The sequence below is a fragment of the Brachionichthys hirsutus genome, chromosome 9, assembly GCF_040956055.1.
Source record: "Brachionichthys hirsutus isolate HB-005 chromosome 9, CSIRO-AGI_Bhir_v1, whole genome shotgun sequence".
NCBI lineage: Eukaryota > Metazoa > Chordata > Actinopteri > Lophiiformes > Brachionichthyidae > Brachionichthys > Brachionichthys hirsutus.
In genome coordinates this window covers 1,128,923-1,154,909 of record NC_090905.1, presented here as the reverse complement: position 1 = coordinate 1,154,909, position 25,987 = coordinate 1,128,923, and the positions used below count along the sequence as shown (strand labels likewise).

General features: G+C 45.1%; 2 protein-coding genes across 2 annotated transcripts in view; one reads left to right on the top strand and one right to left on the bottom strand.

The window, feature by feature from the left end:
• Window positions 1-140: 140 nt before the first annotated feature.
• On the top strand, window positions 141-21,217 carry cherp (calcium homeostasis endoplasmic reticulum protein). Its single transcript, XM_068743362.1, is given in 20 exon segments — window positions 141-232; window positions 2,816-2,989; window positions 6,154-6,192; window positions 7,363-7,532; window positions 9,618-9,755; window positions 11,133-11,284; window positions 11,983-12,094; window positions 12,757-12,846; window positions 14,092-14,281; window positions 14,686-14,834; window positions 15,189-15,443; window positions 15,556-15,751; window positions 15,856-16,097; window positions 17,022-17,155; window positions 17,973-18,059; window positions 18,194-18,328; window positions 18,403-18,531; window positions 18,598-18,689; window positions 19,751-19,936; window positions 20,330-21,217. Coding segments are annotated over 20 exon segments (2,733 nt in total). The 5' UTR covers window positions 141-207; the 3' UTR covers window positions 20,368-21,217.
• A 2,657-nt stretch (window positions 21,218-23,874) lies between these two features.
• LOC137899404 (epidermal growth factor receptor substrate 15-like 1) overlaps window positions 23,875-25,987 on the bottom strand; it is a 39,914-nt gene continuing 37,801 nt past the window's right edge. Inside the window, exons 25-26 of the mRNA XM_068743440.1 lie at window positions 24,813-24,829; window positions 23,875-24,027 (exon numbers count right to left, since the gene is read on the bottom strand). Of these exons, the coding sequence (XP_068599541.1) occupies window positions 23,875-24,027; window positions 24,813-24,829 (170 nt within the window). The remainder of the gene's footprint in view (window positions 24,028-24,812; window positions 24,830-25,987) is intronic.

Below are 25,987 nucleotides of genomic sequence, written 5' to 3'. Positions count from 1 at the left end.
AGCTTGTAATCCTCCACCTAAACTCACGTGGCGCTGTAGACAAACCGGAAGAGCGTTTGCCGTGGCGCTCGTTCTGCACAATACTACTTCCGGTAAACGTTTCAGGGCCGGTGTAGCTCTATCGATTGTGTAAACCGTTTGGAGAAGATCGATACCGACTCGAACAATCTGAAGTATTCAGGGGGCTTGCTGTACCCGAAGCCGGGCATGGATATTCCCAATCCCCCCGAAGGTGAGTCGTGGCTGCGGTGCGGCGTGTTTTCAAAGGAAGTTAGCTTGCAGTCAATGCCGCCTGAAGCTAACGCGTTAGCATCTTTACTAAAGTTCCTTTTCCTCAGTGGGGAATTTATTTTCCATGGGTTCTCTTTAAACACAAGTTATCGAGCATCACGCAGTTACGCGTATCCTGAACAGTGATGTTATGCGTACCTTTGTAATTAAGCGTCATGAACAACGATGCTAGCATAGCACGCTGGCATTTATGATTGCTACATGTTATGGGTAAAGGTGTTCAAAATAAGGTAGCTAATTAAATTTTTGTTGTGAAAATAATCATTGTTCACCCACACTGTCCGTTTCCTTTCTGTCCAACATCATAACTATCTTATATCGGAATCACTAAATCTCAGAGCAGTAGTACAAACACTGCTGGGGCCCCTGTGTAATCCGCTCTTTAGAAATAAACGTGTGTATATGTGTGTATATAAATATCACAGTGAGTATACACCTTAGGAATGGGAATCTCTGCTCTGTTCGATCCGATTAATCCAAGATGCATCTGCTAAAGCCACTGATATGTTAGGTTTCATTCGATTAACTCGCTTCCCATGATGCATCTGGATTCAGCGTTTCCTGTGATGATGTGATTCAGTGGTTTATGTTTTTATGTACGCTACACTCATTTCCATCTTCTTCTTAACTATATTAATAAAAGCAAGCAATGTAGTTCTTTGATAGAAATGAATAAAGCAATTCAGTATGTTTAATAATTTATTAAATTCAGGGCTTTTCAAAAATGGCTGTATTTTTCAAAACTGTAAACAAAGTGACAAAAACTGTAAACAATACATAAATACGTGGTCAAACAGAAAACTGTTTGCCGTCATTAACAGTAACATAACCAGGGTTTATAGGTAGCAGCAAGTCAACGTTGCTGCTTTTTAATGCCCAAATATTGTATTTATTCGCCATTTAAATCACGTGTGCATATTTCTTCAGATTCACAAACATTCCATCAGAGGAATGAGGTCAAATGTAAATATCCAAAGGCAAACTGGGCACAACGGGCAACGTTTAGGCAACGATGGTGGGAGGAGAGGAGTCCGGCTCGGTCTCCGTTTCAGTGTTGATGCTGCGTCGGCGTTTCACGGGGGCGATGAGATGACTCGTGCTGCCAGGATATTTTATGGCAGCGTTGGAAACGGCGCTCGTTTTGCAGAGCTTTCCATCTTGCTTGTGAAACGTTTGATTTAAAGTTTGCTGGTGAAAGTGTCTGATTTTGCCGCTGTGATTCCATGTTGTCGTGTCTGGAGGCCACGCCCCTTCACACATTCCACCACTGAAGACGTCTTTACACACGTAGCGCTCGCATCTCCGTCAGGAAGGAGACTGCAGAGTCTCCGGGCCGGGACCAGCAGGCTGGAGGGACTGGAGGACCGTTTCTTCCACCGGGCGGTTGGGATGCTCTACTTTATCCCGGTTCTGGTCCCCTCCAGCCACACACGACTCTAACCCGCCGCTGACCCACTGTCATTCCCAGAACTGTTCTGCACACGGCCCCTTTCACAGATGACAAGATAGAATTATTATGTTTGTGTGTGTATATATATAAATACAATACAAAATTACATTACGGCCTTTGAAGAACTGTTTCGTGCCTTACATTATGTTCCGTTTCTTTTCTATTTCAATTTTTGAAATTCTTTGCAATTTTTGAATACCGGTAGTCTAGTTTTTTTTATTGTGTATTAATATTGTTGCCCCTAGAGTCTGACAGAAATGGAATTTCGATCCTCTGTCAGTACATGAGAGAGGATACACCGGCCACATCGTGATTACGTACGAAGTACTTTCAACGGAAAGACCGCAAGGGCTTTTTTGAACTGCCCCTCTTAGACAGGATGTTTGACTGTACTTGTACTGTAATACATGCTACTGTGTGACTGTACTTGTACTGTAATACATGCTACTGTGTGACTGTACTTGTACTGTAATACATGCTACTGTGTGACTGTACTTGTACTGTAATACATGCTACTGTGTGACTGTATTTGTACTGTAATACATGCTACTGTTTGACTGTACTTGTACTGTAATACATGCTACTGTTTGACTGCACTTGTACTGCTCTAACATTCTATCTAATACATATATTCATCATCATCATTTTTTATTTTTTACTGATGTCACTCTAGATCCGATCCAGATGAAATTCGGTGGTGAGATAGAGCCCCCCCCCCCCCTACACGACTGTGTCAAATTCCATGAACACCGATCAATAATCAACCGAGATGTTGACAAAATAATTTTGAAGCTCCGTTGACTGCAATGTCACTGAAGATGTCAAACGGATCCAGAATCCAGGATCTCTTGTGAGAGAGAGAGAGAGTGATGGCTATCATACTATGTAGACGTATGCATTGGGTTTTCCAAGGATCGCACGCTATTTATTTAAAAATGCTGGTCTAATAGTTCTTGGACTGGAATCTACTGAGAACATACGGGGGACCCAGACTGTGACCAAATTATTTGTCATCACTTTTAGACCAACTTTCTCACTCCTGACTGTTTCTTTTCCTTTTCTCTCTTGTTGCAGACCAAGAACTGCGGAATGTCATCGACAAGCTCGCTCAGTTTGTCGCTCGGAATGGACCAGAGTTTGAGAAAATGACGATGGAAAAACAGAAAGACAACCCGAAGTTCTCCTTCCTCTTTGGGGGAGAATATTTCAGCTACTACAAGTGCAAGCTTTCTATGGAGCAGCAGCAGCGTATGTAGTTAAATGGGCAATCCAGCATAAATGGAATTGTTTATTTATTATTGGTTTGAACCATGTGTTGACGAGAATAGAAGCCATCTTGACATTAATGAAAGCTAACCAAAGAAATGCACATAATTTAAAAAAATTGTGAGTACAGACATCTGAGTCTTTATAAACATATATACAGTGGGGGCAATAAGTATTGAACAAATCACCAGTTTTCTGCTCGTGTAGTGCAAAAATACAAAATGCCCAAATGCAGCAGCTTTGTGACGGTTTCAATGTAAAACAACTTTCAACAGCTGACGGGACAAAAAACTGCTAAAAGTCAGACAAACAGTCAAACAACAAATAGTTCGGCATGTTTAACATGTTCACAAGTCAACGGGAAACAATAAGAATGATTAGCACGGCACAGGTCATTTCTGCCTTCTCACCCAGACGGGCGACGTCCGGCACGTTTAATGCAGCAGGGCTCAGAGACACAGGCTCGGGCAAGTCGGCGGGCTGTGAGTGATTTAACGGCAGAACAGAAGGAGACGGCGGCTGACTTTAAGATCTTTGCGGAGGTAGATAAGATTGGCTGATAAAATCGGTTTTATATGTAGAAATCTGCTGATTGCGCTAAATTAAGGAAATCGGCGCCGATCAATCGATGCATCCCTAATTAACATGACATTTTTACCAGATGCAAAAAGCCACACATGCAAAGAAATAGAAAAATAAATGGTCATAAATTCAATTATGTGCAATAAAATAACTGGGGGGGGGGGGGGGGGGTCATTTTTCCATACATAAAGTATTTAAATGATGACGGTTTCGTGGGCCTCTTCGATGAACTCTGACCTTTAGTTCAAGTCAGGTGACTGGCTGGGCCATTCTAGCAGCTTTACTTTCTTTCTCTGGAACCAATTGAGCGTTTCCGTGGCTGTGTGTTTAGACATGTCACTGTCCACCCTCGTTTCATCTTCATCATCTCCATGATGGCGACAGGTTTTTATCAAGCATGCTGCTGTACGTTTGCCCATGTATCTTTCCTTCAATGACGCCCAGTTTCCCAGCCCCACACCATGATGCTGCCATGGAGTGGGAGCTCAATGTTTGACTCATCTGACCATAGTATTGCACATAAATCAAAACAGTAATCCCCATGAATTAAATTATTTGCATGGGTTGTTACCTACATCTGGTAAAAATTTCATGTCAATCGCACCTTCAGAAATATATGTACCGGTACTCAGGAAACTGGTGATGTGTTCAATACTTATTGCCCCTATTGTTATTATTCCCCCCAGGAGAAAAGAGGAGAGGATATTTTGAGCGGATGCCTTCTTAGACAATTGAAGCGTAACTTTGTGTTGATTGTCCAAATCTCTATCCTTCTCTTTCTGTAAATTACCATACCAACAATGTATTTTTAAAACTTTAAGATGGTGACAAATAAGACGAGAATGTCTCGTTGCCCTCGCCGAAGGGGAGGCGAGGGTATTGCAATTGGGTCTGTCTGTTTGTCTGTTTGTCTGTCCGCGTGCGTAACTCAAAAACTAGTAACCCAATCGACTTGAAATTTTTACACAAGCAAGGTTCTGTCCGTGGCTCGGTCCTCCCCGAGAATGGCGTTGATCCGGATCCAGATTCTAGAATTGTTTTTACATCTGGAATTGTGCTTGCGCTGTAACATGGGAGTGTCACTTTAAGAGGGAGGGACACGAATGGCATGATGGGAGGATTCTTTAACGTTGCGAGATAGGGCACTTGGAGGCGAGGGTCTGCAATCTCTGATTGATCAGCTTGTTTGGTTAGTTAGCCGTCAGCTAGCAAAACAAGAGCTCCTTTATCTTTGTTGAACTAAAGTGTACCTGTCCCAGAGGACCCCTCAAACAAGTTCCAGTAGCCAGAATGTCCATGGGGGGCAGACAGTCCTATTTTGCATATGTAGTGTATTGTTTGACAATTCATCTGTAGAGTGAACGTTGCAGACGGCTTACTTGTACAGTATGAGCTGGGATTAAGGATGAGGAGTTACTGAGCATCCTCACAACTGGTCTTGTAAAACACAATGCGTTTAATCCCATGTGGAGTGCGTTGACTGTTGATTAAACAGCCGGTCACAATGCCGATGTGTGTGCTGCTGTCGTGTTCAAAGGCGTTCAGAGCCTGCCTTTGGCTCATTTTGGCCACTTGTTCTTTCGGTCACTACCCAAAGCTCGTGACCATAGGTGAGGGTAGGAACGAAGATCGACCGGTAAATGGAGAGCTTTGCCTTTCGGCTCAGCTCTCTCTTCACCATGACGGATCTGTGCAGAGTCCGCATCACTGCAGACGCTGCACCGATCCGTCTGTCGATCTCTCGCTCCATTCTTCCCTCACTCGTGAACAAGACCCCGAGGTACTTGAACTCCTCCACTAGGGGCAGGATCTCCTCCCCGACCTGGAGGGTGCACTCCACCCTTTTCCGACTGAGAACCATGGCCTCGGATTTGGAGGTGCTGATTCTCATCCCGGCCGCTTCACATACGGCTGGAACCGATCCAGTGAGAGCTGGAGGGCGTGGCCTGATGAAGCCAACAGGATCACGTCATCTGCAAAAAGCAGCGACCCAATCCTGAGGTCACCAAACCGAACCCCCCCGACGCCCCGGCTGCACCTAGAAATTCTGACCATAAAGGTTACGAACGGACTCTGTTACAAAGCCCTGCTTGTGACTGTCCTTTATCAAACTTTCTTTTATATATTTATACGTTCAGTATTTTATACATTTTTTCCTGTTTAAAAAAACTTTATTAACTGGGTCACAATTTTCTGCATGTCCTGTATGTGAAGGTGGCCTGTACTGGCGGCTCGTCCAGGGTGTAGCCCGCCTGTTGGCTGCAGATGGCTGGGATAGGCTCCAGCATGACTCACGAGGGGGGGGGGGGGGATTAATGAAGGAATGTGTGACCAGATTATTTCTGTTCATCAGTGTCATTTATCTGTAGTTTTTAGTCATAGTTTTAATTCAACAGACTATTATTCAATTTGTTATTGATGCAAACCGTTCTAGAGTTTGTGGTCATTGAATTATAGTGAGTTGACTTGCAGCCATTTTAAATAAAATGTCAATGTTGTACCATGTTGCATGGAATTCTTCTGTCAGTCTTGTTCCACTGAAATGTTTGCTTTTCTCCATTTAGATCCCTCTACCCACGATGGGGAGGAGTGTAAGTCTGAAGGTATTTATTTGGAACCAGATTTGTCAGAGAAATTAAAACATTTATTTAAATTCAAATGCCCCATTTCACATTTGCACAACTTTGTTGGATATAGTCACACCTTTGCTTAAAACAGCTTGTTTTAATTAATATTGCTGCTCTTTTGCGTTTGTGCCTTTTTTCATGTTTTGAGGTTTTACTAAAGATTTTTCATTTTTATGATGACTTTGCAAAATGTCTTTTAGTGTTCGGATCATCAGTCGAGCATATATATATATATATTTATAGTCTTTACCGTAGTTTTACTTGTGCACACGCTTTGGTATCTGATCATCTATACAACACAGACCTCGTAACATTGTACTGAAAATATCATAAACTCACAACACAATATTTATAATCACATCAGAAGCTCAGCTGCTTAAATGTAGACTGAATGCGTAGTTATTATATAAATACAATACTGATGATAATGAAATATCATTAGTTTTTTCAACATTTAATTGATATGAGGAATTGTTCCAGAATATGCAGCCCGACCTCTCGGTACGCGGTATTATTTGCTGGCAGCTCTACGTTTCCCCATCATGGTCAAAATGGCATCCTAAAATGAATATAACATGTAACGGGGGTCGGTTTATGAAGCGATGTTTGCAGACGATGGATTATTGTTGGGTTCTAAGTTTGTAAAGGCCGGTATTGTTAGTGGTTCCTTGGTTCACCACAGATTTGGGGCCCACCCTATCAGAATGAGCGATGTTTAATTACCACGAAGCTTGTCTCCAGAGTTGGTAACACAATGATAAATTAATTCACGTTGCAGTCCCTCCATAATTTAGTGTTCTAACATGTTCTGATTGTTCTCTCTTCTGTTTATGCAAGCCTTGATTTAAGATTTGATTTCTTATCATGCAACCATTTTAGTTTCTCTCCCTGCTTTAATCAAACCGTTAGGTTGCATGTCTGAAAGATTTTGCTTCCCACCTCCTGCAAATTCCATCTATTTGGGTCACTTTTTTTTAGATGGTCTTGTTTAAACAACAAAATGTCAAGAATCAAGAAATGTTTATTGTCATTCAAACACTCTCATGCACGTGCGCACCATCATTTTGCCAGATGTCAGCAGTTGTACAGCTTCAGCCCCCAAATCCAGACTACAGAAGTTCAGTTTTCATGTTGCTGTCTTTGCAGAAATATACAACCCGGGAAGCAAAGATCTGGTTGATATTCCTCCTCCGCCAGGACCGATGAATGTTCCTCCTCCAATTCCTGCAACTGCTGCGCCTCCCATCGGTGAGCTCATACAACAGAGTCAGTGGAATCTTCAACAGCAGGAGCAGCATATGCACACACTCAGACAGGTATGGTGCAAAGACGCACACACACACAATAATCCGTCTCTTCTCCTTTCAGGGAGTTCCAGTTGATTTCAACATTTTAACCCTTGCAGTGTGTGCATGAGATTAGTCTTAATTGTTTTCTTAAAAAGGGGGCAGCAAGGTGGTGCAGTGGGTTGCGAGGTCGCCTCATAGCGAGAATGTACCGGGAACGATTCTTGTCTGCTTTCTCCGGGTTCTCCAGTTTCCTCCCACCTCCAAAAACATGCGATTTAGGTGATTTGGGCACGCCAAATCGTACGTGCGTGTGTATGTGTGGTTGTTGATCTGTTGATCGTGTGGCGCCGCATCCCTGCCTCTCTCCCGCCGGCAGCTCAGTAGGCTGCATAGCTTTGAATAGGGGGCGCTGCTGGCACAGAGACCATCAGTTTCAGGGGCGACGGCGGCTACGATGCGCGCGTCACTGACGTTACCACGGGTGACATGGGGCTTCAGCAGGTTTACATGACGACCTCGAGGCGACAACAAAGTCAGTTTCATTTAACTGTTTCTTAATCATATACGGACCAATAAACTTTGGTTGAAAAGGCGAACTAGGGAGGGACAAGCAGCTTGTCACCAACCTGAAAAACTCGCCTCACAGATTTCTGGTCAAACCTGGCATTCATTGTGTCCTGAGAGACCCCTAGTCAGTCACATTGGAGCTGGGACTGGTGGTGAGACAGGAATGCACAGTGTGTCCAACACTAACTCTGCAGGGCTACAACCTGTGGATTCCTGCATGGCTTCCCTTGCAGCCATGAAACCTTTCTCAGTTTCAAAACGATACTTTTTCATCATAGACTTCAACGTCTGATGAACACGTTCTCGCGCAGTTGACAAATTGTGGAAATGCTTCTGCTCAAGTGTTGACGACCACAACGGAAGTGTAAAGTGAGAAGTTTGTTTGCTAACATTTCATTTTTCATTTTGGCCCGGTACCCCGTACCAATTTCCACCGTACGCCGTACTGCTCAAAAGTCCGATTTCACCATATGAAGATATGGCAAAACCGTATTAGTTGACAGTCGTCATTAGTAGTGATTAGTAGTGTGGCCTCAGCGCATTACAAGAATGACTGAATCATTCAGACAATCTTCAGTACGTAGCATCATTCAGTATCACTGTATTATAAGAGGATTCTGAGCAGTCAAACAAAAGGATTTACAAACTGAAATTAGTGAGGAGGTGTGGAATAATATAATTTCAAATATAGGCTGGGCAACTTGACATGCTAGAAGCAAATCGATCCATTATAAAACTAAGCCTCGATTTTATTTTACAGCCTTCTAAGCTATTCAAAATGTGTTTATTGCAGAATGATGCATGTTGGAAATGTGGAACAGATATCGGAACGTACCTGCACTGTTTCTGGGAGTGTCCTTTGATTTTTCCATTTTGGATGGAGGTTGTTAAAAACTTGAGAAACGGACTGGTTTGCTGGTCCCAGCAGAGTCCCCGTTGTCTGCTGGGAGACAAGTCTCGCGTGCCTCCCACATATACAAAGGAAGGATTTGGATTTGTGGTGGCAGCATTCACAGTGGCTGACAGAGTGATTCTGCGTCTCTAGAAGAGTCCTCATAGAGTTAGACCCTAAACCGAGGACTGAGCCTGCTGCCTAGGAGACAGTCATTTGTAGATTGCACAATGTCCAGGATAAAGCCAATAAAATATGGACATATTTCATGTCATGTCAAAAATCCCTGATTATGCCACGATGTTTGTGTATTTTTATATATAAATATTTTGTGTTTGTTATTTTTGTTTATTGAAAAAGAACATTCAATACAAACGTGAATCACAAAAAACAATAGAGGGGGTCGTCGACTTACAACCACGATGGGTTCCGAGGGTTTTGTCGTAAATAACAGCTACCGGTAGTTTATTTTGTCCCTGGTAGCCGTCGATGGTGAGACAGCAGAAACTGTCTTCAGTCGATTCGCTCGCTCGCTTTACGGTATGTCGTAAACAACTGGAGTCAATTATTTACGACCTATTGCAAGTTGCATAGGTCGTAAATTGATGACCTCCTGTGCATTGTTTTATTTTACTGTTTTTTTCTCTATATAGGAACAAGTGACTGCAGCCATCGCTCTGGCGATGGAGCAGCAGACTCAAAAGCTTTTACTGGAAACTCAGTTGGACATCACAGAATTGGACAACCTGCTTCAGCCCATTATAGACACCTGTACCAAAGATGCCATCTCTGTAAGTCTGCTTTTATGGAGATTGCATAAGGATGCACCCACTCCTGGTTTTTACTGTGACTGTGTACCTGCGGCGTACCCGCTAGCCGCCTCCCAGTTGCTCCCGAGCAGCCGGGACACCAAGGCTGCCAAGAAGGGAAGGGAAGCGTAGCCTGAAACGGAAGCCCGCTGCGGTTCACCCCCGGCCCAGAACAGGCTTCCCCCACTCAGCAACACACCTGCTAAGGATTGTACTCTGGTGATTGGCGACTCCATCCCCAGAAACATGAAGTTACGCCTCACAATGGCCGCTGGAGGCGTATCTCCGTGCGATTTGAGTGATTATTATAATTGTAATTAATTCATCCAATCTCTTTTTTTTAATCTCACTGAAAAATTGCTGAGAAAAGCCCTCAATTTGAGTCATTACATTATTGTGGCAGATCAAAAGATTGATATATAAAATATAACAATAACAAAAAGTATCTTTATAAAGTCATTGATTGTTTTTGATGATATCTTTAGCCGCATGTCGTCATTCAACCCCCGGCTGTCCAGTTGGTGTCCACAAAACGACGTGGGCTTCATAGATAACTGGCAGATATTCTGAGAAAAGTCTGGTCTTATTGGGAGAGAGGGAATCCACCCTACTTTTAAAGGTGCCACTCTCATTTCTAGAAATCTGGTTTTAGACAACCAAAACCCTGACAATCCAGATTCAGGACCAGGACACGGAGATGTAGTCCAGATTCAGGACCAGGTCACAGAGATGTAGTCCAGATTCAGGACCAGGTCACAGAGATGTAGTCCTTTATATCCTTTTATATATATTTAGCATGTCCGTTGCTAAATACAGTTAATCTATCCTTACTCACAGGCTATGTACCCAAGTCTTTTAAAACAGCAGTCATTAAACCGCTTCTCAAAAAACCAACATTGGATCCTGATGTCTTGGCTAACTATCGGCCAATTTCAAACCTTCCATTCCTGTCAAAGCTTTTAGAGAAAGCAATCTTCCAAAATCTTAATATATGTCCCCCCTGATTGTCAAGGATTTATAAAATGTAAGTTCTGGAATGTTCTCAAGGTGACGAGAACCCCCCCCCCCCCCCCCCCCCCACACTGACTGAGACGCTGACGGGAGCTGAAAAGGTCTGTTCATTCTCACAGATCCAGCAGTGTGGCTGAACTAAGGCAGCGAGATCAGAGACGCACGTCCAGTTATCAGTAGAGTTCGGTTCGGCCTCTGCTGCTGAAGGTGGACCAGCGAGACATTAAGTTCAGGGGTCAGCTGTTGGACAAACTTTCTACCGTATTGGATTATACTTTGTTCATGTAGTTTGATGATGAAACAGTTTAATTATATGCGATGCACTGAAATGCGTTTGTCTTCCCTCAGGCGGGTAAGAACTGGATGTTCAACAATGCCAAGACGCCACAACACTGTGAGCTGATGACATCACACCTTCGGAATCGCATCACTGCTGATGGTGCACATTTTGAGCTCCGCCTGCATCTTATCTATTTAACCAATGACGTTCTTCATCACTGGTACGCAAACCTAAATCATCCATTTGGACAAATATACCATGTTTCCACTGACATTAGCATAGTCTCTGATTACAGGAACATGTCAGCATCAAAAGTACGAACCCCACCAGCATATCCTCCTGAGACCCCGCCCGCTGACATGCGTCCTCTGTAATGGACAAATGTCCACTACAGAGGACGTGCTAGCTGGCGGGGTCTCAGGAGGGTATAGATGGTTTGCTTGATCTGCGTGTCTCTCATACAGAGCCGTTTGATTCTTCTTGCCTGTGACATTTAAAAGTACTTCCACGTCACTCGGCGAAGTTGACAAAGCATCCTATCTGTTGTCTTCGCCGACGGAGTCAATGTGCTTGCATCTAGTTTTGATTTTATTTTCACACATTGCAAAATAAAGGATGGCACAGACAATCAAGACACCGCAGGCCATGATCCACAGCTGTGGGCAGCGGATATTCTGTGGATCATGAGCTCTTTATAGTAGTGGAACAGGAGATATCTACAAGTATACGATGTACGTCCAGATGTACACATAAGCATGATCTGAAAGTGAGCTGCAGTATTATGTATCATGACTGAAGGAGTCGAATGGAGGAGGACAGAAACTTCAAAGAAGATTGAGTTTCAGCCTCGGTCCGATCAGTAAATAGATGATGAAGCCTCTTGTGATAATGCGGTGTGTGCGTGTTTAATTTTCTCAGCCAGCGCAAGCAGCAGAAGGATTTGTTGGCAGCGATACAGAAGGTCGTGGTTCCCATCTACTGCACCAGCTTCTTGGCAGTCGAGGAGGAGAAGCAGCAAAAGATCACCAGGGTAACGGCCAGATTGGAACTGGGATTGGTTGATCGGCATGTGGGTGCAGAAATCGACGAGGTACTCTGGGCAACAGCGACAAGGGGAAGTCGCCACCCGACTCACAGGCAGTAACTATGGCTACGGTCTCGAGGGATCTCCGCTCGTTATGGGATGTTTACTGAGTCCCTGAGGTTACGGGCACTTGTGTGAAGTTGTTGAGCGACTAAATGTTGAAGCTGCAAGTTCTGGTGACGGCGGGCAAGCTGGTCGTCCATCGCTGGAGCTCGCCATGCAAGCCGTGGAGACTGAACTTGTTGTTGATCAACCAATAGGAGAACAGTTCAACCCAAGACACACTTAAGACCCACCCCCTCATTTGAATAATATGTTTTCCTGCATTTTTTGTCTGCAGCATGAGACAGAACTATAAGAGCACAGATCTTTTATTTATTTATATTTATGTATTTATTTTTGTATTTATATCCACAAATATTTTACATTTTTGAATCTTGTTTGATATTTTTGTGTTTATATTGACTGGTTTTATTTATTATGTATATATATATATATTTTTTGTTTTGTTTTGTTTTTCCCGTTTATATATATTTTTAATTGTGGCCGTTCGGTCCTCCGTAGCGATGCTCCTTTTGGTGAACTCCACCCCCGTCTTTTCTCCCCAGCTGTTGCAACTTTGGGAGAAGAATGGCTACTTTGATGATGAGACCATTCAGCAGCTCCAGAATCCAGCACTGGGTCTCGGCCAATACCAAGTGAGTGAACTAAGACTTGTTGCAGTGGGCGTGCAGTTGAGTTCATTTCCTGGTTTCCTCACTGTAATGTCCCGATATGAAAACTGACCCATAACACTACAGGTTTCTTTCAGAAGAAGTTTTTTTCTTCTTTTATTATTATTATTAGATCCTGCTTACTTTTACAGATGCTACTTGTGAGTGTTAAAATCACAAAGTTTGAAACAAGATGCTGTAACTTACTGCTTTGGTGCTTTCTCTGACCCAGAAGCCTGCCTTTGAAGGCCAGCTGGAGCCCCCCCCCCTCCCCCATCACCTCTGTTTATCGCCGTGCTCTGGATCGCATCAGGCATTGATTGGACTTACCGGCAGTATTTTTCCAACTATAAGTTGCATCAATCAAAACATGCGTCATGACGGATACCCATGTTGTACTGGACTGTCAGTCGCGCTTTTTTGGTCAATTTAATTGACAAAATTCAAGCATAGACAACAAGCTGGGATAGGTGTCCGGATTATTAACCAAACACGTCAACAGTTATTCAGCTACAGAATAGCACAGCGTTGATCAATGCGCGGCTCGCAAGCCTCAGTCGGCTGCTTGCAAGGCAGATAAACGAATAGACATGACAATGCAGCCGATACAAGTAATCATTAACATACTAGGAACAGCTGCGCTTTCACTACACAAGATGGCAGTAGAGCCAGAATCTGACAGGAAACTGCAGTGTTGCCAGTTTGGGCGGCCTCCTGCAGTTCCACAAGGCCAGTGACACGAATAGTGAGCTGCAGCAGGACGACTTTACTCAAAGGTGGAACTATCCACTAACTATTGCTAGGCACGGCTGGCGCCCCAAGCATGCGAGGCGAGGAGGAGGGGCAGAAATTAGCCTAACTTTGCATCAGCAGGAGTCACTCGTATTAAAACTCTGAAATAATGAATTCCAAAAGGTTGTGCGTGATGTGACTGAATATATTTTCAAACTGGGAAGTCACATTTGAAGTCTGTGTATTTTTAACACCAATAAGTTAACTAAGTCTATTGCAAGTGATTGACGAGTGCCCCCCCCCCCCCCCCCGAAGCCCATATCAGTGGTTCAGCATTAATAGTTCAGCTGAAACAAACATTTTTGTTGCCCTCCCGGCCCTTTCGTCAGACATATTGCATGAGTGGCGGCGGATCCCGAATGTTTCGTGCTTGTTCTTGTCCTCTTGTCCTCTTGTCCTCTTGTCCTCATGTCCTCTTGTCCTCTTGTCCTCTCTCAGGCGTCTCTGATCACGGAGTATGCTGCGGCAGTGCAGCCCATTCAGCTGGCCTTCCAGCAGCAGATCCAGGTTTTGAAGACCCACCACGAAGAGTTCGTCACCGGTCTCAAGCAGCCACAACCTGCACCTGTTGCCCAGCTAGCGCCCCCTGCTGAGCCAGAGAAGGCTCTAACTATGACCCCACAAGCTGGTGAGGAGACTTGATAACATCCTAGACACTAATAATGACATCAATGTGAATCCAATTGCTAAAGGTTTGTTTTCATTGCAAAGGACCAAATGCATGTAGGACAAAATGTTTTGGTGTGAATCACACCAGCCCCCTTAAATGTGGGGGGGCCGGGGTGCTCGGTGGAGGTCTGTGCTCTTCTAGTTGTTTCTGACACAAACTGTTAAATTCTAGTTCATTAATAAAAAGCAGTCACATTTATGTTCAATTTCAAACTCATCTCAGAAAAATAGTTTGCTCCAATGTTTTCTCGTTTTACTGTATGGGACCGGGACCGGGACCGGGACCGGGACCGGGGCCGCGACCGGGACCCGGGACTTGCTCTCCAGCGATGTTAAATGCTTTACCATTGTCTGTGCATGCAGGCGAGGTGAAGCCTCCAATGCCTGCTCCTGATGCCGTTTCATCAAGACAACAGGACCCCAGCAACCCCAGCGGCCCCTCAGACCTCCCCCCCAACAAGGCTGCTTGGTATGACCCCCAGCACATGGCTTCCTGGAACCCCAACCAGCCGGTAAGGAGTTGTGTGCCTCTGCTTGTGTGTCAACATGCTTTGCACATTGCCACACAGCAGATCCGAGGTGGAGTGGCTCATCATCAGGGCTGACGGTGCTTTATTTCATTGATGGAGAGTTGAGACCTCCATCAGCAACATGCCTTTGATCCTGTGATTGATAATGTAGTTTTACCAAAGCTAAATTTACTTAAATTTAACTTAGATTTGAATGCAAGTTACACTTTCTGAATTTCTCTCTGATTGAAGGTGAGAACGGGATGTGAACTTTGTGGTGTGTGTGTGTGTGTCTAATGTGTAATTATGTGTGTGTGTGTGTGTGTGTGTGTGTGTGTGTGTGTGAACCCTTTCCAGCCACCTTATGACCCAAACCAGCCACCTCCTCCTTGCCCACCCTGGAATAGCCATGAAGGGTTGTGGAATGACCAGAGGGACCCAGGGAGTTGGACCGGGGGTCCACCAAGAGAAGGAGGCCCCTGGAGTGGTCCAGGTGTATCCGACCCAGGTCCTCCATCATGGAACTCGTACGACCAGCAACCGCCATGGGGCAACCAGCCTGAGCAGCCCCCGTGGGGTCAGAGGGAGCCCCCGTTTACTCCTCGTATGCAGGCGCGTGGGACATGATTTGCATGTTATGTTTCACACCAGTAATTAAATGGTTCTGAATGTTTTTCTGTTCATGCGCGTCACGGTCTAAACTGCCAGATGCATTGTTTTGCAGAGACCTCCCCATTTCAGGGGGCCATTCCCCCCCCACCAGCAGCCACCTCCATTCAACCAGCCTCCTCCTCCGCCACACAATTTCGGGCGGTTCCCACCGCGCTTCATACAGGATGACTTTCCTCCCAGACACCACTATGACAGACCTCCATACCCCCCACATCGCTTTGAATATACTCAGGGAGACTTTCCTGCAGGTGTGACGTGATCTGTGACTGATTGTTTAGTCGCCTGTTTTTGTACCCGACGCTCTAATTGATCTTTTCTTGTGTATTTTAACAATGTAACCTTTTATTTCCAGAGTTGCCAGGTCCTGCTCCCCATCACCATCCCAGTCAGAGGCTCCCTCCCCCTGTTATCGGGGCTGATCACCCACCTTGGGGTGCAGGCCAACACCAAGATTTTGGCCCACCCCCACACGGCTTCAATGGCCACTCGCCCCATGTACGTCATCGGCAGCAACCGGTCCAAGATGATCCCAGTCTGGTACCCAACGTACCGTACTTTGACCTTCCGGCTGGCCTCATGGCTCCTCTGGTCAAAGTAAGTCACATGCTTTCCCGTAGCTCATCTTCCTGTGAGATGTTTCAGCTTCATATGGTTGAAAGGCAAATGCTTTGCAGTGCGTTTTGGCTGTTAAAGCGGTTAATGCATGTGTATAATAAAAGGTCCTGACCGTGCGTTTCTTATTTCCAGAACTGTGACTGATCGTTTAGTCTCATTTCATATTGGTTCACCTCTTTTCTATAAACAATCTTGAGCTGAATCATTCAAAGAACTTATTTTTTATTTTACTGCTGCAGTTTTGCTACAGCTCAAACTCACTGCTTCTACCATTTTTGTGCTGCTTCTTTAAGCACATCATGTGATGTGTATTTGTATAATGAGGGAGGATGTGGCCTAAGGAGATCAACACTCTGATAATGTGTGCATTAGTATTAGACAGGTTCTTTTACTCCATTTAGATTACTCTAAAAAGACAAAGGTTGTAAAAAGTCTTCAGAGGAATGCAGCGCTCTTGAAGGCTGCACCCCCGATGTAACCCTTTGGAAAATAAATGCAATGCAGTAAACGTAGCGCTTGTTTCGGCCACCTCCACTCCTCATTTGATTACAGTTCTGACAACATGGAAATGATCAGGTACTGGTGGATTACAGAAAGCTGTTGATGCTCTGGCAGTATTCCAGCTTTGAAGGCAGGACAAAGAGGCGTGTTTATGCTGTTTAATGAAGCTCATGAGTGAATGTTCAGGCGCCAACCTTTTTAAGGATACGTGGTCTATCCACACATTCTGTAACCGCTGCTGAAAATCATTTTGCCATGCTCTGTTGACGTGTTTGTCGTCAGTGCTTCAGTTAGCCTGCTTTTATAGCTTTAGATTTTACATCTTGTAACAATGTTTGCTGCTTTTCAGACGTTTGTTTTCACGTCCTTTTTACGTTTATTTTTGTCTCATCTGTGGCTCAGCTTGAAGACTGCGATTATAAACCTCTGGACCCCAAGGACATCCGTCTGCCTCCCCCCATGCCTCCTAGCGATCGCTTGCTCGCTGCTGTGGAAGCGTTCTACAGCCCTCCGTCTCATGATCGGCCCAGGAACAGGTACCGGCACACACACCTGAATCAAACGCTGGGTCTGATGGGTTCACACACACTGTTGTGAAAAAATGTGCATTTCCTTTATGAATGCGAATCAGAATCAGAAGAGTCAGAGTCAGAGTCAGAACCAGAGTCAGAACCAGAGTCAGAACCAGAGTCAGAACCAGAGTCAGAACCAGAAGGTGTTTATTGCCATTGTCAGTGAGGGTTCACAGACTAGGAATGTTTAGTCTGTAATACTCCCCAGCAGTCATGAAACCTGACTAACGAATCCCTAGGAGTCATTAGCATCCATAAGGTGAAGGGTTGTTGCCCCCCCCACCCTCAGGTGAGCTGTTGGTACATAGGCGTTGCTGGGGTTCTGAATTTCGGGGACAGAGGTCAATACTGCATCGTGTGTTGTCATAAAGGAAATGCTAATTCTCCTGGGAGTCTGATTGCCTTGGTGCTTTCGGTCCCTTCTTTGTTTCTTTGTTTTCTGCTCCAACAAGGGTACAAGTATCTGACCTCTCTAGCAGTCTCTCAGACCTGAGGAAGCCTCTTGGGTGAGAGGAGAAACGTCTTTGCGCTAACTTGGACACGTCCAGTTGACTCTTCTTTTTTGCTCATCGTGGTCTGACCTGGATGACTGACCGATATTTGCACCCCTTCTGGACTGAATCAAACGGTCACTCTCTAACCCGACAGCACTCACGCGGCGCTCACTGTTCAAGAGGGCAAAGTGGGCATCATGAGATCATGTCTCGATGCCCAGTGTTGTGCGGAGGCGGCATTGCTAGCTTGTGACAGCAGGTTTAATGACGTGTTGTTCCTCCACCAGTGAGGGGTGGGAGCAGAATGGCCTCTACGAGTTCTTCAGGGCCAAGATGAGAGCCAGACGGAAAAAGGGACAAGAGAAACGAAACAGGTGAAGTCATTCTGGTCTCGGCCCTTCCTGCAGATTGTCCCTTTGCCAGTCCGCGGGTGATGGCGACTGTTTCTGAATGTTAAACACAGCTGAGCAGCATCTTGAGTATTGAAGCTGACTTCTTCCCCTTCTAGTGGTCGAGGCGGCAGCTCGTCCAGGAGTCACTCTCGCAGCCGAGGGCGGTCTTCATCTCGCTCTAGCTCTCGCTCCTCAAAGTCTTCACGCTCACGCTCATCTCGCTCCCGCAGCCGCTCCTACTCACGATCCAGGTTAGCCCGTGTGTTTAAAAATAAAAGCAATCACAAGTCTAAACACCTAACATGTCTGAACCGGCTCTGATCAGGTCCAGGAGTAGATCCAGGTCTTCTCGAAGTCGCTCTCACTCCAGATCTAGATCGCGTTCACAATCGCCAACCAAAGCATGGCGAGGAACCAAATCCCGGAGCCCCTCCCCGTAAGTCGCAGCGGTTTGGTCGAGACTTTGACTTTGATGAAAGACTCCCTTCAGGCTTTACTCCAGCTCTCTTGCTCTCTTCAGCTCTTCATCAGGGGCAGCCGCCCCTTCCTCCAAGCTAACGGATAGCCGGCTAGGGGAAGAGAACAAGGGCCATCAGCTGCTGATGAAGATGGGTATGCTCTTCATGTTCTACATCAGGGGTCTCAAACTCATTTTCTCCAAGGGCCACATTAGCATTATGTTTCCCCTCCAAAGGCCAAATGTAAACGTAACACAGTAAAAATGTAACTAAATATAATGTCATTTAATGTAAAATAAATGTAACTATCCTTAACATGCTGTTAAAAAACTATTTAGTTTTTATTTAACTCTTTAGTAGTTAATTACAATAAAATATTCAGTTTCGATATCACTTTTTTAAAAAGAAGATAAAGCCATACTGTAAATGAGAAAAATCCAAAGTATGAACCAAAGTTTGTGATGGGAATAAATTAACATCTAATAATGTGGAAAAGTTCCATTCAAATGCAATCATCACACAGGAACAAAGATAATCGATACAAAACCAAAAAAAACAACCGAAGTGGGAAAGATAAAGAACATTCCCCGAGTCAATGCCGCGGAAAAGACGTCACTTTCAGGATCAGCACTGGACAGCTCCATATGTAGCCGGCTACCTATGGAGCTGTCCAGTGCTGATCCTGATCCATATGTAGCCGGGGTCAACAACAAAAACAAAAAGGTTCAAATAACTTTCAATAGTCACCTCCAGCAGATTATTGATTTCCTGACTGCAGCGTGTTGCTATTGTTATTGACATGTTGCTGAATGTTTCTGTTTGATCAGTTTACTAAAGTTACAAACATTGCATATTCAATTGTATAGTTGTACAAATATATGGATAGATTATTGCTGTTATTATAACATAAATCCTTTCAATTGATCAGGTTAAGAAAACCACACTACTCCATCGATCAATCATCAAACTTATGTGTGACAGATGCAGCATTTTACAAAAACAAATGTCTGTACACAGCTCTCGGGGGCCACAAAAATGACTTGGAGGGCCACATTTGGCCCCCAGGCCTTGAGTTTGACGTGTGTTCTCGATGAATATTTTGCGTATTTGTCGGTACTATATGTACAGATCCTGTTTGGCTACCTTTAGGTGACGGCTGTACAAGTCTTGCGCTCGACACCAGCTGCTTGATTGATTTCTGTCTTGTTTCTATAGGTTGGAGTGGTTCAGGTGGTTTGGGGGCCAAAGAACAGGGCATCCAGGACCCCATCAAGGGCGGGGATATAAGAGATAAATGGGACCAGTATAAAGGTGTGGGGGTGTCCCTGGATGATCCTTATGAGAACTATCGCAGAAACAAGAGCTACAACTTCGTTGCCCGCATGAAGGCCCGAGAGGAAGGTGTGTGTTTCTGGCTTTCTTACAGCTCAGTTGATTTGTATGAGAAACGATCAGAGAGCCATGCAGTGTAGCTGGGAATGCTATGCTAGTAGAGAGCCATGCAGTGTAGCTGGGAATGCTATGCTAGTAGAGAGCCATGCAGTGTAGCTGGGAATGCTACGCTAATAGAGAGCCATGCAGTGTAGCTGGGAATGCTATGCTAATAGAGAGCCATGCAGTGTAGCTGGGAATGCTATGCTAGTAGAGAGCCATGCAGTGTAGCTGGGAATGCTACGCTAATAGAGAGCCATGCAGTGTAGCTGGGAATGCTATGCTAATAGAGAGCCATGCAGTGTAGCTGGGAATGCTACGCCCCTAACCCTAACCCTATCCGACTCGCTTTGTCTCACGCAGTCAATCGGGAACCTCAGGAGCCCCCCTCAACTGAATGATGTCATCAGGCTGCTCCACGCCCCCTCGCCACGCCCACCAGGGATCTGAATTTCACTCTTTGCCATTTAGTCGTGTCAACAGTTTATAGTTCAGCTACACTTGACCCCTGTGACCCCCCCGGTAACACGGCACAACTGGCAGGATGTTTTGTTCAGTGTCAGATGTAATTTGTTGTACCGTTTGAAGTTGATTGTGCCCCTCTTGCACGTCCAGCCCCACAGAAAGCATCCGAGTGTGTCTCGACGTTTCTAACTCGATGCAGACGACGCTCACGGGCAGCTTTTCAATTGTTCCAAAACCGGCTCCTCCTCCTCGAGTCCAAGGAAGAGGAGCTAAAAGCTGAGGGCGTGTCCCGTCGGCCGCTTCGTCATCAGCTCGTTGGATAACGAGGCTGACCATGTCTTCGGAGGATGTTAGCTTGATGCGTTTAGCCGCTAAGCGTTCTGTTTGTCCGAGACTGGCTGTAATAATGAAACTGTTGCTCTGTATGAGCGGCGAGCTTCAGCTCACTGCTGGTCCTTACTGAGAGAGTATCTTCAAAGGTGAATGATTAGTTACGCTATTGAAGGAATCGGGAGAACAAGGCGATGAGGTGAGACGCCTTCAGGTCTCTGCAGCAGCGATGCGTTCCTTTCAGCGAGTCTCCATCCCTTGGATCTTAGTGTAAACTGGTTCTTCTGGATAAAGAGTCACACTTTTAGATGTTTAGACGAGTGAATCGGATGCTATTTTGCTTTGTTTCTGAATCTCGTTTTCTTCTTTACTGTTTACGGTTGATTATCATACTTTTTTGTGAAGTGATTTCTTCTTTGAACAAACTATGTAAGTCTGACATTGTTAAAAATAAATAAAGGTTATGGTTCTCAGTTGTGTGTTTTCCCTATGAACATAAACATGGACTATTTATTCTAGTTATTTCAGGAAGTGCTGCATGTTCGAGGCGCCGTCCGTCCATCTTCCAGGAGGATCCCGAGACGTTCCCAATAAAACGACTGCATCTTCATCCTTCCCTCACTCGTGAACGGGGCCCCAAAATACCTGAACTCCACCTGAGGCAAAGACTTCCCAACGACCCGGAGAGGGCGGACCACCTTGATCCGGGCGAGGACCATGGGCTCTGATTTGGAGGTGCTGGTTCTCGTCTCACTCGCTTCACACTCAGCTGCAAACCGCCCCAGAGCACGCTGGAGGTCCAACAGGACAACACGGTCCCCAAACCAGACCCCCTCCAGCCCCGTGCCGCACCTTAAAATCCTTTCCGTAAAGATTATGAACAGAACCGGTGTTGGATAATATTTTTATTTATTTATTATCTAATATTATTTACTTGAATAAGTTTGATTGTTGATCAATTGAAAGGATTCATGTTACCTGCTTGACCCGCGGCACTAAATCAGATCAAACACTTTGTAGCTTGGCCTTTAGATTTGTCTAAAGAATAAACTCGACCTCAACTCACTTTGATTTTATTGGAGTGTAAATTGTAATCTCCACAATAACCAAAAAAGTGACTTCACAGCTCGGGGAACGAACTGATCCAGTTTCCAGGCCCGAACAGAGAAAACGTTGACTCCAGCATGCGATTGGTCACAAACACAAACCAAATAGAGACCTGGACAAAAAACAATACGCCTGAAACTGAAACAGGCTCCTCAGAAAAGAGCAGAGGACAAATAAACGCCACCAAACGTCTGTTAAAGGGACGACTCATTCAAACGTGTTGGGAGACACAGCTGTGGAGCGCTGCAGGGACAGAAACGCACCAACAAATCACGACCAGAACGACGACACCAACTGGGGTGTCCCCGAAATATGACAAAACAACAGCATGGCCATATCATGAAAGAACCACTGTTAAAATACCCATCAAGAAAAACAACGGTTGAACATAGAACTAACGTTCCCTTCATGTTGCCTTGTCACTCGATGTGTGACGTCACAAGACTGCACGCCATCGGTCACAACACAGGATATGTGGACATCCAGAAGTAGTCTTCACATGTATGAAGAATGTCTGTCACATTAAAGGGACTCGGGATCTTGTTTCAGTGGCTGAGCAGCTGAATCGGGAGAGGGACGCTCCCAAGCGGCCATTTCAAACGGTAAAGTAGCTTGTTGTTCAACGCAAAAGCAGCCGCTTCAGTTACATTACACTGAAGGAGACATTCCAAGAGTCACAAATCAGGATGAGGACAGGATGAGGATAGGATGAGATCAGGATGAGGACAGGATGAGGACAGGATGAGATCAGGATGAGGACAGGATGAGGACAGTATGACATCAGGATGAGGACAGGATGAGATCAGGATGAAGACAGGATAAGGACAGGATGAGATCAGGATGAGGACAGGATGAGGACAGTATGACATCAGGATGAGATCAGGATGAGGACAGTATGACATCAGGATGACATCAGGATGAGGACAGTATGACATCAGGATGAGATCAGGATGAGGACAGGATGAAACAGGATGACGACTGGATGAGGACAGGATGAGATCAGGATGAGGACAGGATGACGACTGGATGAGGACAGGATGATGACAGGCTGAGGACAGGATGAAGACAGGATGAGGACAGGATGAGATCAGGATGAGATCAGGATGAGGACAGGATGAGGACAGGATGAGGACAGGATGAGATCAGGATGAGGACAGGATGAGGACAGGATGAGGACAGGATGAGATCAGGATGAGGACAGGATGAGGACAGGATGAGGACAGGATGAGATCAGGATGAGGACAGGATGAGGACAGGATGAGACCACTGGGGTTGTCTCAGCCTGGACCTCTACAGGTCTGTGGCGATTCGGTGGACAGCGTCTTCCTGAAGAGACGAAACACGGCAGACACGGAACCCCGGGTCTGCGACGCCAAGCTGGGATATATCATATAAAAAAAAAAGATATTTGGTGAAAAATGCTCTCATCCTAACCCATAATCAGGGAAGACCCCTTTAATTAATTTAATTTCTATGTCTCCAGAAGACTTTGGCCTTTTTCACGCAGAGGGAAACCAACAGATGTCTAAGATTAAGATTAAGATTAATTTCTCTGTGACCGTATTTCCTCAAACATCAGTCATCCTAACGTGTGTCTACTAAAATACTGAATTATTTCACATCTTATTTTACAGCAACACAAACTAAATAAATACTGTTGGTGTACATGAGTAACTGATGTTTTGTTCCTCTTGAAACAGGAAAATATAAATACACTCAAATTCTGTCCTTTCCTGCCTGTTAATCAAACGCCAGCTCGTCTGCTCCGACAGCAAATGGATCCAACCATCGTCGTGTGCATACCACGCACATCCACACCGGCCGTCCTCTAACCTGACCTCTGACCTCTAACCTCAATGTAGAACAAAGTTCAAGAGTGTAAGGGAAAGGCGCTGCATGCGAGAGCCTCGTCTGTATGAACGCGAGCATCAGTCCAGCGATGTGTCCGCCATGCTGTCTCCATGCGATCCTGTCCACGGCCGTGGAGGACCGCGGAGGACGCGGGTTCAAGGCCCTGCACTGGACATCTCCGCCTTGCTGAGGGCAATGGCCAGTTCCAGGTCTTCCTGCTCCTGCTGCCTCAGCCTCTTCAGCCGCTCTCGCTCAGCTCGCTCGCTTTCTCGCTTGGCCCATTCCAACTGCTGGGCCTCATTCCCAAACTAGAGAGAGAGAGAGAGAGAGAGCTTTAAACCTCTTTTCAGTGTGGCTTGAAACGGTTCCCTTACTTGTAACTGGACTTCTGTAAGGTACCTGCTTCGTTTTCAGTACGTTATGATCTCTGTAGTGAAGAAATGTAATTGGTAAATTACCAGCAGCCAGTTTGGACATCTCTTGTGTTTTCATGTCCTCTTTTACTTTCCAGATCGCAGACCTCACCGCGCCTCCGGTGGTGTGAGGCCGGTCGCTATAAAGGCTGCTATAAAGTGCCTTGAGATAACTTTCTCTTGTGATCTGCCACTGTATAAATAAAACTGAATTTAATTTAACCAGTAACTTTTGACAGGGAGTAATGACTAAAGTAAAGTAATTACTTTTTCAAGCAAGTAATAAGTAATATATTACTGATCTTGAGTAACTTGCCCGACCCTGGTCCCTGGTACACACAGAGATTACGCTCTGCTCTTACTTTTAAGACTCTAAAACTCTAAAATTGTGTATTTTAATAATCAAATTACATGAGAAACGAATCAGTCCAATCCACAGTTAAAACTTCTCACGGTTAGTTCAAAATGAAGCTGAGCTTTTTGCTTGCAGTATTAGATAAGCTAAACAATGTCACAGCTGACCGTCATAAACGCATTTTTATAAACCACACAGTATCAACACTTTTCTTTTGTACCAATGCAAGTTATAAGGTTAAACGCTTCCTCATACACGTGGAATGCATTGTCTTTTGGCTTAACATTTAACTTGTAATAAAATGAATTCCATCCTGATTTCTTACCTTGGCTTTGTCGGGTCCTGCAAGAGAGGTGGAAAAGGAGGAGTCGAAAACAGGCTTCAGTCAAAAGACATATTCTTACGACAACAACAATAATCTACCAAACACAAATAAATTACAGAAATTGCAATATTTGTCAGGTCTTAATTTTTGAAAGCCATATTTTCTGCTGCTGCTGTGACAATATTCCCCAAACCCCCAAAAACGTTGATGTCATACAACAAAACGTCCTTTACTCATGTCTAAGTCCTTGTTCGGGCGGCAGTGGCTCAGTGGGTCACTGGTTCAAGTCCCAGCCCAGACAAAAATATGGTTGCAGGGTCTGGTGGCCGGAGAGGGGCCAGTCTATCGCCGGGGCACTGCCGCGTTGGCCTCGAGCAAGGCACCATGCGGCGATCATGGCAGCGCCTTCACCCGATGCCCTGCACATTTATACGTGCGTGTGTGCATGTGTGTGCGTGTGTGTGTGTGCGTGTGCGTGTATGTGCCTCCACAAGACGCTGAATGAGTTTGAGAGATATTGAATTAACTTTGTTTGCAGTAATCTCATCATATAATAATGAATATAATCATAAAACAAACGTCTCTGTGTTGACATCTGAAACCGGGTGGTAGTAATAACACACAGACAAACATGCATAGGCAGCGGTAATTACATGATAACAACCCAGTAGCTGGTGAGCATTCAGTACGAGCACACACACACACACACACACACACACACACACACACGCACACACACACACACACACACACACACACACACACGTGCGCGCGGGACAACTCCAAACAGACGTAAAGCTGAGAGTGGAATAGTGATACTGCTGCAGCGCACGCTCAGCGGCCGCGTAGCTGAACTCAGTTGCGCTCGGTGGCCAATCACAGGAAGACGTTATACATTGATAAGAAAACAGTAATTTGCTTCTAAAATAATTTTCTCCACCTCAATTGATTTCTTGTCATTATGCTTTGATGATTGACATGGAGAGAGATGGTCAGAATTCTACTGATCGTGTAAGTCGTCCTTTAGATAACATGTGGTTTTTATTTTATGTTATATTGCTGTGGTTCCTATTTCACTTCACAACCTGCCTCAACGCTACTCGGTACCCCCCCGTGCCTCGTGGATCGTCTCAATGACCGTTACCCAAATACGGCATCATCGATCCTGCTGCTGT